We start from the raw sequence: 14,699 nt of genomic DNA, 5'->3' as shown, positions 1-14,699 counted from the left end.
AAAACTAACACATTTATATCAAATTCACTTCTCTTGAGAGATATAGCTTACGCCCAAGGGGAATTATAATATGGTAAAGTACCCCAATCCTGACAAAGGATTCGAAGTTAACCTGCATTATGTTTGGGTTTAGACATAGGTGGCAGTTAGTTTATGCCCTCAGCTATCAAGAGAGGTTCGAATCCTGGTCAGGGAAGTTTATTTATATATAATTTCCTATGGGTATAAGTTAATCCCTAAGTCAGGTGAATTCAATTTCACCGGGGTAATATACTTAGTATTAAGAAAAGTATCTTCTTTTGTTTTACTGTTACTTATGTGCACAGTAAATGTTAACTTATACTGTTAAATTACTATATATTAAATTATTTCAGTAAATGTCTTCAAAGATCAATTATCAATTTAGTCCCGCGATTCATCATATAATTGTTCCAATTTCAATAACTGAACTTCACAGTAATTAACCAGGATCTTCTTACAGTGCATTGTGTGAATTCGGGCACCATTTTAAGGGACCGCCCCATCCGACCACATCCCCTCACCATAGAACTTGCTTATTGAGTAAAGAAAGCGTTTACAATCAACAGGAACTTTATATCTTATTTAATAAAAGATTTCTATAGATTATAAACTCGAATTGGAGTAAGCTAGAGGTTTTACCTTTACTGAGAGGGTCAATAAGCCTAATTTTATTTATTAATCTATCAGAAATAAAAATTTTATGCAGATGAAGATATGAAAAACGTTTTTTAAAAATACGTCAGTTGACCTGAGCAAAACCATGTATAGGAAATCTTATCAAAGATAAATGGTGACGTTGCTTTGAATCAAATGATGGAATTCAGTAAATAAAACAAATGCTCTGCAATTCCTTGGGCGCTAACCGAAGATTAGTTGTACCACATAAGCCTAATCAAGTGCATAGACTTAAGGCTTCCATTTTTCCCTGTTTGTGTGTGCTTCTTTTGCTTTTAATCGGAATGATAAATTCAATCAATAAAATAAAATTCTTTGCAATTTCTTGAGGGTGCTAATCAGTGGCGAGATTGGTTGCGACATGGTAGGTCTAATCCTAGAGCTTACTGTACATGTCTCACCCATTTATGCATATTTCTTTTAAGGATAGGTTTTTATATAAGTAATATATAATGCAATCTTACTGAGGCATATTTGAGTCAAAAGTCTGATTTTTCTAACATACTCCAAGTCCTTTAGTGAAAATGATGTATGGAAAGCTGATGTAGGCATATGACAGGTTTTCACATGGTCCATATGTTTAATTTCATGCCAATTTGTTACTTCGAAGTAAGTTGACACTTAAAAATTTTAAGGTATTTTATTTTTGTTATTAAAAAAAGACCTGAAGAAGCAATTACCGCCTGTTTAATTATTGAAGACAGGCACACACAAAGGCTACGACAAGAAGCGCATTCCTCGTGGTGTAAGGTTTTAAAGCAACAGCCAAAGTCTTAACAGAGTTAAACTAAGTGTTTGAAAGTTGCAAAGTGTCAAATGTAATTTTGAAAGTAAAAAATATAAAAAAATAAGACTTGAGGAGACAAAGACAAACAAGCACAGGTTACAACCCGGCGCACATTCCTTCTGCTATAAAGTTTCGAGGAACAATCAAACAGTGTGAAATTAAGCGTTTGAAAGTTATAATGTAAAAAATTAAATAATATCAACCAGAAAGAAACAAATTAAGTATTGAAAATTAATTGGATTTCCTATCGAGAATTAGAAGAGCAAACGTTGCTTTATTATTGCAGCGATCAGCGTCTGCCTAAGCGAAGCTTAGACCTACGTCGATCAAATTGTCCCCGATTTTGTCGTAATTGTCGGCTTGTCGTTTTGGTTGTCGTTATGCCAGCATTCGTCGTACGCTGAAGGGAAGGTACGTTAATGTCGCAATATATGTGGTTAAATATATATTGTGTAAGCCTTATATCTCCCACAGGGAGCAAGATTCGTCTAGGCCTAGACTTATGTATACTTAGGCCTATACGTATCGTAATCTAGGCTTAGGGTGTTTTTATAAGGCGTTGCCAGGAATAAGACGCCTGATGTAGACCTGTGGACTCTGGCTTTCCATCTAAAATGAATTTTAGACTAGGATCGTAGGCTAGCCTGGGTAGGCTATACCCTACGTGGCATTGATTTTGTGGGGGTTTGGTTAGGGGGTGTTCCCACTAGTTCCCTGTACCCCCAACCTTAGCTTAAGAGTCTTGTTCTTATATTTACAAGATTGCATCCTAACCCAACCTGTATTGGTAGAACTGTATAGTAGCTTAACTTTTTCTGCCTAATGGTGGCGACTGCCTTCTAACTTAACTTTTCTACAGTGTTTTGTTGCACGATTATGGGATTTACCTTTAATTTTTGGCGCTCGAGTATAATTAACCTTTGTAATTAACCCCCTGAAGTCCATCCAACAGTTGAAAGGTAAAACCAGGCGGGGTTTCCATTGAATTTACGCAGACTTCACAACCCCTCAAGTCCATCGAACAGAGCACGCGATCTTCACGTCAGAGCACGGGACATCTGTTTCAAACAGTTCATATCCTGTCCAGCAAGTGCAATAAATTGTTAATGTATGTGTACCCCCCCCGGTCAGTACTAAACACGGCGAAGGGACACTCCATTTGGCCGACAACAAGCAAATGCACCGCCAGTATCAGAAGCCCTAAAAGTGTAGAAAAAACCAGTTTCCAAGGTAAAAACAGGTGCGGAGCTAGTACTTAGAATTACCCAATATTTTACCAAGCAAGCTAAACTTGGGGTTTATGTCACACTTCTCATGGCCCCCTAACCTAACCAAACCCGTAATTTCTGGTTTTGCTCTGTGCTTTTGTGTCGTTGCAGGCTGCAGGAGGTTTTAACTCTCTTAATTATTTACAATTGAAACAAATATCAGATGCATCTAGATCACTTCAAATTTATCTCTAAACTGTAGCTTAGTGTACCTAGGCTACAGTTAAAATTAAAAAAAAATATGAAGCATAGGCTAGGGTAAAAGCTGCTAATTATATCTGAAAAACCATGGGCTAGTTTATAGTTATAATTGTTTTCAGTTTAATGTATAGCCTGTGCTAAGCCTATGTGAATTACTGTTGTGTACTTGGCCCCATATGCATAATATGGCATTTGTAGTTGATGCTAATTTTCTGGTTGGCTGTGTCCCAATCTGATTAGCGTGATACTTTTTGGACATGACATCATAGCTGACGCTTGCATAACAGGACGAAAATGAGCAAAAATAATTGCAACGTGCAGCACAAGAATTTATGAGATCAGGATAATCTGAAACAGATGTCCCCCCAATGTATCTCGATAAATTTTTATATATGGGTTATTTGATATAGACGGTAATTATCCTGAACTTGACTGAATTACTGTACTCGGGCCTGCTGTAATGAGGTCATATGACTGTATAATTTCATGCTGAAATCATGAAGCATATAGCCAAGTTTAGCCTAAGCCAATAGGTTAAGACTGTAACCATCAGCACCTTGGCATGATTTATACCTGCTGATTTTCAGTTTGCACTTAACATTTGCAGCAAAGGTTCTTTTTCCCATAAAAATGTAACTCACGTTTTTTCTGGGAGGTTTGATGATATTCTAACAGTTGTCCTTTTACTCCCACCGTTGAATATGTTTATTAACTCGTTTCCCAATAACTGAATGAGAGCCAAATGGTGGGAATTAGGGGTTTAGGGTTGGGTATGAGTTGAACAGCAAATGAAGCATTTAATGACAGAAATGAAGGTGAAATGGAAATATCACAAATCCTAAGAAACTGTAGGTTAACTCAGCAATAGACCAAACCCAGCCTTTCCCTATATCTCACAATCATTTGGGGACAGGGTCCATTGTTTGGGAAACCGAGGATTTAGGTCAGGGAAAAATAAAATCATTCAGGGAGTGCCAGCTGTTGTAGTAATATATGCTCAGAACTTAGGAGAAACAACAAGAAAAATGTATGTTGGATGCACGTGTTATACCAAATTGCTGGGTTACAGTCTAACTTAACTCAGCCTTGGGTGCTGTGTCCTGCCATCCAGTATGGCTTCAACATTTTCTGTATCCCCACAAACTTGAGTAAAATATGGTCAAATGTTATGTATGAGATGCATCTTAACCTAACTTAGGGTGCCGCTTTCTATTTTGCCTGGATTTCTTTGTCCATCTAGGAATCTTAACACCCCACAACCTTTGGTAAAATTGAGTGCTGGTACTTTTGAGTAGTATATCCTAATGTAACGTACCTGAACCTAGGGTGCTGCTTGCTGGAAAACTATACTTGCCCATAACTGGCTAAGTTATTTTGTGACAGATAGAATTCTGAGAAGTACACGATAAACATATTTTAACTATGTAAATACGTATTGTCTTTTAAAGTCACCAGCACAAATGATTTGATGGAGACATTTTATTGTTTTTTTTATATAAGTTCAGGTATTTCCCCATTTACGATGTTTCATTTTATGATAAATTGAGTTTGCAATTGGATTAGCAGTTCCGATGGTTTCAAAGTTACAAAGCAATACTGATATGAAAATATTTTATATTTAGCGGCACCACAGGCACAGGCAGTAGTGTACGATATGGCGTCATGAATTTCTTGGAGTTTAATGTTTATGATACAGCAATTCATATTTGATGAAAGGATATTTATGATCAGTACTGAGAGAGTGAGAGATAGAGAGAACTGAGGCATGGTTACATTAAAGCCTATTACAGCAACACACACGCACACACTCTTACACTATTTTGTTTATATTTTATGCTATAGTATTATTGTTTGTATTTTTACTGCATTTTCCCTTTTTTTTTTTAGTTTTATAAACCAAATTATAAATGCAATCAAGTTTGTAGGTTACGTACTTATGCACACACTCAATTCCATGCCGTCGGTGAACTTGGCACAACCTGTTGGTCTTTGTCTTGCCTACAAATGAAATAAGGATTTTAGATATTTTTATGGTGATTAGATATGAAATATTCTCTTGTTTACTGTTATGTGTGCTAATCATACTTAGAATAAACTAAACTTGTAATAGAAACGGTACAGTAAATCAGGCAAAGCAAAAAAAATATATTGTCACGTACTTACGTATGCACGCTCTTGTTCGAAGGCATTGCAAAGTTCTTGGAGTTTGTTTCGTAATTTTTTGTTCGTGGTATAGTAATTCATATTTCATCAAAGGATATGTGCAAAACTGAGAGAGAGAGAGAGAGAGAGAGAGAGAGAGAGAGAGAGAGAGAGAGAGAGAGAGAGAGAGAGAGAGAGAGAGAGAGATTACATTGGTAAACAAATGAATTGGCAGGAGACAGCCGTGATGTGATTGTGAGGAATTTAACTGATTTTACATTTATCATAAAGTATGTTAGTTTACCTTTGTATACCCATTTTACATTTATGTTAAAAAATCATAATAATTCCATTAGTACACTTGTTTCTTATAGCATCTAAAAAGATTTGTTTCCTAATTCTTTTGGTAGACATATTATAATGATAATCAATATAATAATGCAGTATAAATGGACTCTGTAAGTAAAATATCAGTTTCATTACTGTTACCTTTATCTTAAATACAGCTGTAATAGCCTATTTGACTTTTGCCAATGAATACTGTGAGTGTAGCACCTGTGCTAGTCCAAGTGTTTAGTTCATACACAGCCTCCATATTTTTATATCTTGTATGGTTATACAGTATGGTAACAGCTGATAAGGAAGTTGCTGTATAAAAATACATTTAATGGTCACAAAGCAATGGTAGGCTGTGGGAATATTGTAGGCTAGCTACTGTATATGTATAGATTGTACTGTATACCCTAATGTAGGCTAGGCTTATTTCAAGTTGCATTTTTTTTTTCAAGTAAAAATGGGGTTTTTGTAACCTAGCCCCATCGTCGTGGGGAAATACCTGTAGTTAAATACATTTTGTTGATTTGGATGCGATTAAAAGTAAATTAGTATTTGTTAAAGAGTGGTCTGTTCTTCAGATGAATAAAAAATGTGTACACTGTTTATTTGCCAGAAATACTAGCTATTGTTTTACAAGAAGTATCCTACCTTTTTCCTTTCAGTTGGCTAAAGGAAACCATCATATTCTGCAGGTAGCTGGTGAGAGGAGGCCTCTTATAAAGTGAGCTGCTTCATTTACTATTTAAGCACTAATTACAAAGCATTTTGGTATTTAGAACTTTATCCAGGCCGCTGAGACCAGCAGAAGCAGCATATGTAAAGAGTAAAGACATTTTCTTTTATATGGATAAAATAATTTTAGGTTATCTTGTTTAGTATTCTTCATAAAATTCTTTCAATTGAAGATGGTTTTGGAATGTCCTGTATACAAATTAAACTGTGTGAAGCAGTTTCATTACAATATCTTGGATGAGGATAAATATGACCTTTTTCTTGAGAGAGAATCTTTTTATATTGCTAAACTGCAATGAAAATCTTTATCAAGTAGGAACCAGATATAAATAATATGTTTATGTAGAAATTTTGATATAGTTTCATTTCTGTAATGATTAGGAAAGTGGTCTCTGTAAAGTTTAAGGAATTTAAGTTTATTTTAACAATACACAAAGATTACACACAAGAAAAGGGTCATACTTTATTTGCTCTTTGAAGAATGTGATTGTTCTTCATAGGCGTCAGGGTCTTTGATGTTCTTTGATATTTGTGAACACAATCATATTAGCAGTGAATGTTACAGTTCAGAATTATAGTGAGTTTGATGAGAGGAATAAATTTTCTGTTAAGAGATAGTTTGAGAAAAACAGTTGAATAGTGTAATAGTGAGTTTCCTCATTCTTTCAGGTACCAGCCTGAGGATTTGTGTTGCTGTTACATTCTGAAGAGTGTTGTAGGCTGCTAGCCTACAGGAACTAGATGAAAAAATGGCTCAAAGGAAAGCTCACATTATTGATGATAGGGAAAGAACTGTGGATATTCAGACTGAGGAAAATGTTGACTTCAGAAGCATGTATTTATCAGAGCATGTACTCAATGGATTAAAAGCCTCAGGCTTTGAAAGGCCAAGTCCCATTCAGTTAGCGGCAATTCCATTAGGGAGATGCGGTCTTGATATGGTAGTACAAGCCAAAAGTGGCACTGGTAAAACGTGTGTCTTTGCAGTTGTTGCGCTTGAAATGATTAGTGTTTCAGCCTCGACAACCCAGGTGTTAATTTTGACCCCCACTCGAGAAATAGCTGTTCAGGTTACTCAAGTCATTAGTGCAATTGGATGTAAAATACAGGGACTACGAATTTCTACTTTCATTGGAGGACTGCATTTAAGTTTGGACAAAGCCAAGCTCAAGTGCTGCCACATAGCTGTGGGGACACCTGGTCGCATTACACAGCTGATTGAGATGGGACTTCTCCGCTTGGATAACGTGAGACTTTTCGTCTTGGATGAGGCTGATCAGCTTTTGACAGGGCAGTTTGCTGATGGAATTGCTCAAATAGCATCAGGCTTGCCTTTAAATAAACAAGTTCTAGCTCTCAGTGCTACATATACCGAAGATGTTGCTAAGGTAGCAGAAGGTCTGATGAGAACTCCAAATCATGTCCGACTGGGAAAAGGAGTCCCCTGCTCTCATTGGTATAGGTCAGTTTGTGAAATTACTTCCGTACCATCATCAGCCACATCGCAGACAACAAATTAAGTTAGAGGAACTCATGAATATACTGTGCACAGTGACCTTTAACCAGTGCCTTGTATTTTCAAACTCCCAGTTACGGGCTGAATCTCTGTGCAATCAGTTACGATCAGCTGGTTGGCCAGCGGCCTTTTTGACTGGTGGTCAAGCGCAGCAAGATCGTTTGGTTGCTCTTGACGCTCTGTGTTCCTATAAATGTCGTGTTCTGGTATCAACTGATCTCTCCGCTCGTGGTTTAGATTCAGAGCACGTCAACCTTGTGGTTAATCTTGACCTCCCAAGGGACCATGCCACTTATCTCCACAGAATTGGCCGTGCTGGGAGATTTGGTTCTCGAGGAAATGCTGTTACACTTGTAACTGAAGGAGATGAATGGCAAGTTATTCGAGCCATTGCAACCTTGGCTAATGTTCGTATTGCTTTGCTCCGTGGTGACTTGACCTCTGATATTACCAGCAAAGAGGAAGAAAACCAGGAGTTTGTGGATTTTTTATCAGATGATGATTTTGAAAATTATTTAAATGTTGCAGGTACACAGGAAAATAATTTCGGCAAGAAAGGAAAGTATAAAAATGTCAAAACAACATTCCAAATGGTAATAAGCAGTCAGGTGATAGTTGCACAAGTGAAGAGTATGTAGAAAACCTTGCTCGTGGTAAGAATAAACAAGGCAAAGGTAATACGAAAGATAATTTGAACGTGAAAAAGTCATCACGAAAGTCCTTGCAGAAAGAGAAGAAATTAGAGTCAGATAAAAAGGCCGAAGAGAAGGAAGAGGCTCAGCGTAAATCTTTAGCTAGTGTCGTTAGTATACTAAAGAGATTAAATTTAGAACATACTTTTTTGCCAGTGTCTTTCAATGAAATAATGACTGACATATCCAGTAGATATGACAGTATATCTGCAGATGATAATCCTTTAGTTAACATACCATCCTTGCCAGATGCAGTTGAAATGTCAGAGAAAGACAAAAACGACCTCCTGTCTCACTGGAAATGTTTAGAAGACAGTCTTCAGAAAGTCATCCTTGACTCAAATGATTCATGGAAAGATTTCATGTTCACCGTCGAGAATGGTCTTCACAGTAGGATAAATGGTGAAAAGAACCCAATTGAGGGAATAGACAGAGGAGAAACCGTAGATACTAAATTACAAAATGGAAGTGGAGCAGCATCATACTCTGGCTCAGAAAAATATTCAAGCTCAGAAGAAAACCAATATGTCTCTTCAAAGCACCCATTTAAGGAGTCTTTAAGCAGCCAAAAGAAAAGTTCAGTAATCAAGCAAGGAGCACAAGCAGAGAGGAAAGCACACAAAAAGACTAGTAGAGTAAATAAGAATGAAAGTGTGGATGAAAATTATCCTTATTATCCTGGACATGACCCATGGTCATATTATGGTGCATATGCTGATGAAGAGATTGAAAGTTACAGCAGTAGTGACAGTCAAGTTGACAATAACTGGGGTTCTGTGGGTGACATGAAAAATGTACCTGATCCTATTTATGCAAATGCCTCCTTTGAAAACTACATGAGATTCAACTTCAGTACGTATCAGAAATATCTTGATAATGTGGAAAAGTTCTCAGCTATGATGGATTATGTTCAGACCATGGGAAAAATTAGTGCTAGGATTGCTAGGGACTATCATTTTGGCTCCTAGGATTGTTTTGCTATATACAATTTCACTTATATTTATACTTTTTTTTTTTTACTTTGGAAATAAAGTTTACTCTTATAAAATATTCTTTCAATAGTTATCCTCAATTTCAGATAGACCAGAGTTGCCAGTACATGTGGGTGGGTAAGTAAGCAGTATATGAACATGTCTCTACTTGTATAAGTCATGTAGGCGATGATGCACAGGAAATATGAGATGCTCAGAATCTGCCAGACTTGGTACTTGGAGCAGAATGAAATGACTTGCCAGCAATACAGTAAATCTTGAAAAATCCATTATAGAGTATTGGTACCAATCATCAGTAAACCCATTAGTTGATGTTAGCTCTAGACTTGTGAAAACTTGAACATAAGAAGGTGAACATAAGGGGTTGCTACAATTGCAAAATTAACACTTGGGAGTTTGGAAACATAAATGAGTAGCACCCAGCTGCTATTGTATATTTAATGACGAGTCAGGATTGATGTGTAGCAGTTAAACAACCTTGCAATAGCTGCTGGTTTCTTCCACTTCGAGTTCTTGTTTCTTATTGACAAAGAATACAGGTAACACCCTTTTTGTCTTTTAATTGTATATCAAAAACAGTTAACCACTTTCTAACTTCTTTGTGGAAATGAGTAGGGCCACAGCTACTAATTACTAATGGACATTACTTACAAGTACAATACCAACTGCAAACTGAATCGTTATACGATTGTTTTGTCCTACAAAGGTGCATTGTCTTGTCTTGTTGAACATAAACACTAATTCATGTAATGAAAATCCATAACTGGTTAATTTACACTATAAAGAGTTATTTATGCCTTTTATAATGTAATTTTGCTAGAGGTAGGTCGTTAACTATTAAGAGATTGATTATGTAAAGTAATGATAATCGAAGCATCATAATGGCTGAAGAATACAGTAATGCATGCAGTAGAAGGAATGCTTACAGTAAACAGACAATACAGGTCATATTGTTTTGATTGTTCTGAGAAATTCTGGAATGGAAATATCTTATAAAATGGAAAATAAGAAATGAAGAGAAATATATATTAAAAAAAAGCAAATATTCAGGTAGGCACTTGATGACATCTTCAGAAAACATATGTATGGACTCTTGTATATATTCATTGAGCAAGTTTTCCTGTAATGGAACATCTCTGTTGAAGTTGCTTTTCATTTGTACAGCATTTACAAACATTTAATTCTCCTTTGTGTTTGAAGAATATTACTCTAGCTGATGCTCCAGAAAATTTAGTGTTGCAGTGATAATACATGAAGTTTCAGTTTCAGGGTGTCCTCTTCCTCAGTAAATACTGAAGAAGGATATTCATCTACCTTTCATCCACTTTCAGTTATGGCAAGCCTAAGTTGGAAAGAAATGTTCACATGATGGGCTGAATGGTATCTGCTTTGACTGTATCTGAATGCTCAATTGCATTGTTGCAGAGTGTACATCTAGCTATGAAATGACATCAGAGAGTCCTTGTTACAGACAGGTACCTTACTCAACTCTCATTTTGTACATACCACATGGAATTGGTTTCATTCATTCTGTTATTGACGTCAGATGATAGAGTTTAGTCAAAGTTTCATGTATAAACTAAATTGGAAATGTTCCCATAGAATTTACGGTACTGCATGACCTTGGGTTTATTGTAAATGGGAGATGAAATGGTTTAGGTTTTAGTTTATAAAACCATTTGTTTTTATTTGTGGAAAAATACTGATATCTTTAAAAGCAATTTTGTTAGATTTTTACAAGTTTTTGTAATTTTTGTAATTATTGAACATTATTTGTAAGTAAAAATTGGGTGATGGCCATTTGCAGGTGAATTTTTGCCATGTTAATATAATTTCATGAAACAAAGACATTCCACTAACTCTGCCTTTGAATGAGAAGTTCTGGTGTTCATATTTGTTTTACTTGGCATGTTATTTCAAGATTTGTTGAATGTATTTATTTGTAATTACCTCTCGATATAAATTGAGTTCTGTTCTGCTGTCTAATTAATATTAGTAGTATTGATTAGTTGTCTTTACTCCTATAATTTCACCAAATTCTGTTTTTACACACGGCCTAAAGAAGAGAATTAGAATAAGCAATTCTGCCAATATGATTACCCAAAATGTTTAAAAAAATGGGACCCTTGATACCAACAAAGTAGACATATGAATAGTGACTTAAGAATATGTAAGGAACAAGCTGAGCCGATTATAAAACTGGTTGTTGTGAAACAAATGAAATTTTATAAGATGAAAAATACTTAGTTAAATTCACTATTTGTTACCCTTGGCTCACCAAAAGAATTCCTATGTAAGCTTATGTGGTTGTCATGCTATTTCTCCATAGCATGTTATTTTAAATGTGTTTGTGGTTGTCAGTTTTTTTGGTGAATGACAGTTTGCTGAAGATTTGCAGTGCTCAAAAAGGCAGGTTACCTTTGCTCTCATAATTTGCATTTCCTTTTCCTTTTAAAGGTACATAATGGGTGACGTAGTTAGCCCATACTTTGGTGGTGCTGATCCCAGTTGTAGCACAGAAAGTAGTCAGTCATGTTCAGATGAAGTCTCATCTTGTGGCAAGAGATTAGGAAAGAGCTTCTTTGATAAGGAGTGCACCACTTTAGCAAAAGAGTTGCTTGGTAAGTTTGAACATTCCCTGTTGAATTGTGAGTATTGACGAAAGAGAAAGGTTAACAAATCCTTCGGATAAAGAAATCTGCCTTGAACCATGTCACTATGGTCCTTTTGTACTGTTAATTGAAATGAACAAGTTGATTCAAATGACATTTTGATAGTTAATACTTGAAAGTGTTCCATTGTTACTGAAAGCCTAAAATAGAAAATACTTTGTAATTATAATTGTTTCATTGAAGTATACTAGTTCTTTGACTTAAATCTTGGTTTGAGGTTTATATAATTATAATTGTTTCATTGAAGTATACTAGTTCTTTGACTTAAATCTTGGTTTGAAGTTTATATTTTACTGTACTCTTAATTTTACTTAATAATAGATCAAGAGATTTATTCTGGTATTGTTACATATAATTGATCATAGACAGCAATAATATTTCAGTTTACTTTAATGAAATGTACCTTTTAATTTTACTGAAACATGTACAGTATAACTGGCAGTATAAACAACTTTCTTTGGAAAACTAATACTGTATTCATTCTTGTATTTAAGGTCAGGTTCTTGCTCGGAAAGTCAACGGTGTTATTTTACGAGGAATGATTGTGGAAACTGAAAGCTATCTTGGGGGAAATGATGTGGCTTCACACAGCTACAATGGAAAGAGAACCTCACGAAACGAGCCCATGTACATGGCACCAGGAACGCTATATGTCTACAGCATTTATGGAATGTATTATTGCTTGAATGTGTCAAGCCAGGGTAAGTGTGAAGCTTAGTGTATAATAGTAACTTTCTCTTCCTTGATTTCATGAATATTAAAGTAGACTGCAGCAGACAATTAGATAAGTTACTTATCCCATGTGTTGTAAGTAGCAATCACATCTTCATAATGCAACATCTGCAAAGAAATCTTTCAGAGTAATGCAGAGTGATTATGTAGGTAACAGTCGTGAGTAGATTTGAAAAGGGCTCCCTTAATATTAAATTCCAATATTTTTAATTCTTTTATATACAAATTTCTCCCATAGGCGAAGGTTCATGTGTGCTAATTCGGTCCCTAGATCCTGTAGATGGAATAGACGAGATGATTGCTCGACGATCTGTCAAGCGTACTTCTAAATCTAAGCCATTAAAAGAACATGAACTCTGCAATGGACCCTCTAAACTGTGTTTGGCAATGAATATAACAAAGGTAATTTTTCTTAAAGATTATCCAAACTGAAGCAGTATTTTATGTAAATTTAGAGTGCTGAGTATCAGTGTCATATGTGCAGAAACTTTTTTCTGATTAGCATAAATCCTATGTGGGGGCTTATTATTGAACATTACACCAAGTTGTTGAACCCTTCCTGGATTGATCCCAGTGGTAGGGAAGCTCAAAATATATCTTATCTCATGAAATTGCATGACATTTTCTTTTACTTCTAATACTGAAAACTCTTACTGTATTAGATCTCTTTGAGGTACTTCAAGTTATGGTCACCTCTACCTTTGCGACCTCTCCAACAATTTTAAGTATTTTGCTACTTGTGGCTCTCATGTCAAATTTTTTGAAGTGGTCTGCATGCTTTTGTTATTAGTTCTCTTGTAATAATTATTTCTCTTGGTGAAGAAGTGCTGATGTACCCCTTTCAATATATGGTGATATGCTTGAGCTGTCTCTTCTAAGAAAAAAAAAAAAAGTCACCATTTTTTACCATTTCCTTTTAATTTAATCTTAGATGATAAGCCTTTCCTTTCATCTCAGTTTGTAGACTACCAATTAATCAGTCTAAAGAATTGAAAAAGGCCTTTCAGCTTCAAGCCTTTGTTTACCCTGTGAATTTGCTGATCACGTGTATATATGTAACATTTTCACTTCCTCTTTGACACTGGTATTCACCTGTCTTGGAAGCATAACTGATATACCTGTTACCTTGTTGGGTGAGATCTGTAACTCCTCCAGTCATCATCATAAGTATTGTTTCTGCTTCTTTTTTTGTGCAAACATAAAATTACTTCTCTCCACTTTCCTGTCCTGTGCTCTTTCTGCCAGAACTCCCATCAGGTGTAGGTCTTCACTTATCCCGCCATTTCACCAAAGTGTTTTAAACTCTGCGCTCTGTTCACCTTCTAAAACACTTGGCATCTTATATCCATCTATGATCACCTGTGTGGATTCCATTATACAGTATTACTTGATGATCTCTCCAATACTTTTCTTTTACTTTTGGGCATCCTTTCTCTGGGCCTCTGAAATTTTTATGTTGCTTCAGTTATTTCTTAAGTATTTAACAGGGTCTGGCACAAATGTAGAGTTCTTCAATCGTTACCGATTAGTAACTGATATTGTTAAAGTTTATTATAACTGTCAGAGTTAAAAAATAAGTATTTTAACTAGCCATGATGCATGAGCAATAACAAGTAAATTTCCTTTGCAGGATTTGTGTAACAAAGTTGATGCAACCACATCGGAGGATATCTGGTTAGAAGAGGGGCAGTCTATACCAGAAGGTGACATTGTCATTGCGAAGAGAATTGGCATAGAATCTGCTGGTCATGAATGGGCCAACAAACCTTTACGATATTATGTATTCAAGAATAAAAATGTAAGCGTGAAAGACAAAAAAGCTGAAGCCAGTCTTTGTGACTGAAAAAACAGTTACTTAAATGAAGGGTGGAACATTGTAAGTATTGTAAATCTGTGATCAAACTTCATGTAGCCTTTATGAATTAGGCTACTG

At 35.7% G+C, this 14,699-nt stretch overlaps 2 protein-coding genes across 2 annotated transcripts; both read left to right on the top strand.

Annotated features, from left to right (window-relative positions):
• Positions 1-1,757: 1,757 nt before the first annotated feature.
• Positions 1,758-9,418, top strand: LOC136847353 (probable ATP-dependent RNA helicase DDX20). Its single transcript, XM_067118944.1, is given in 4 exon segments — positions 1,758-1,894; positions 6,832-7,595; positions 7,597-8,313; positions 8,316-9,418. Coding segments are annotated over 3 exon segments (2,424 nt in total). The 5' UTR covers positions 1,758-1,894; positions 6,832-6,911; the 3' UTR covers positions 9,339-9,418.
• A 3,154-nt stretch (positions 9,419-12,572) lies between these two features.
• LOC136846938 (DNA-3-methyladenine glycosylase-like) lies at positions 12,573-14,609 on the top strand. Its single transcript, XM_067118193.1, has 3 exons — positions 12,573-12,735; positions 13,005-13,168; positions 14,397-14,609. The coding sequence occupies exons 1-3, from the start codon at positions 12,573-12,575 to the stop codon at positions 14,607-14,609; spliced, it is 540 nt and encodes a 179-aa protein (XP_066974294.1).
• Positions 14,610-14,699: the final 90 nt, after the last annotated feature.

This window comes from Macrobrachium rosenbergii, chromosome 16 (assembly GCF_040412425.1).
Source record: "Macrobrachium rosenbergii isolate ZJJX-2024 chromosome 16, ASM4041242v1, whole genome shotgun sequence".
NCBI lineage: Eukaryota > Metazoa > Arthropoda > Malacostraca > Decapoda > Palaemonidae > Macrobrachium > Macrobrachium rosenbergii.
The sequence above is the reverse complement of the archived record's forward strand: the minus strand, read 5'-3'. Positions and strand labels throughout refer to the sequence as shown.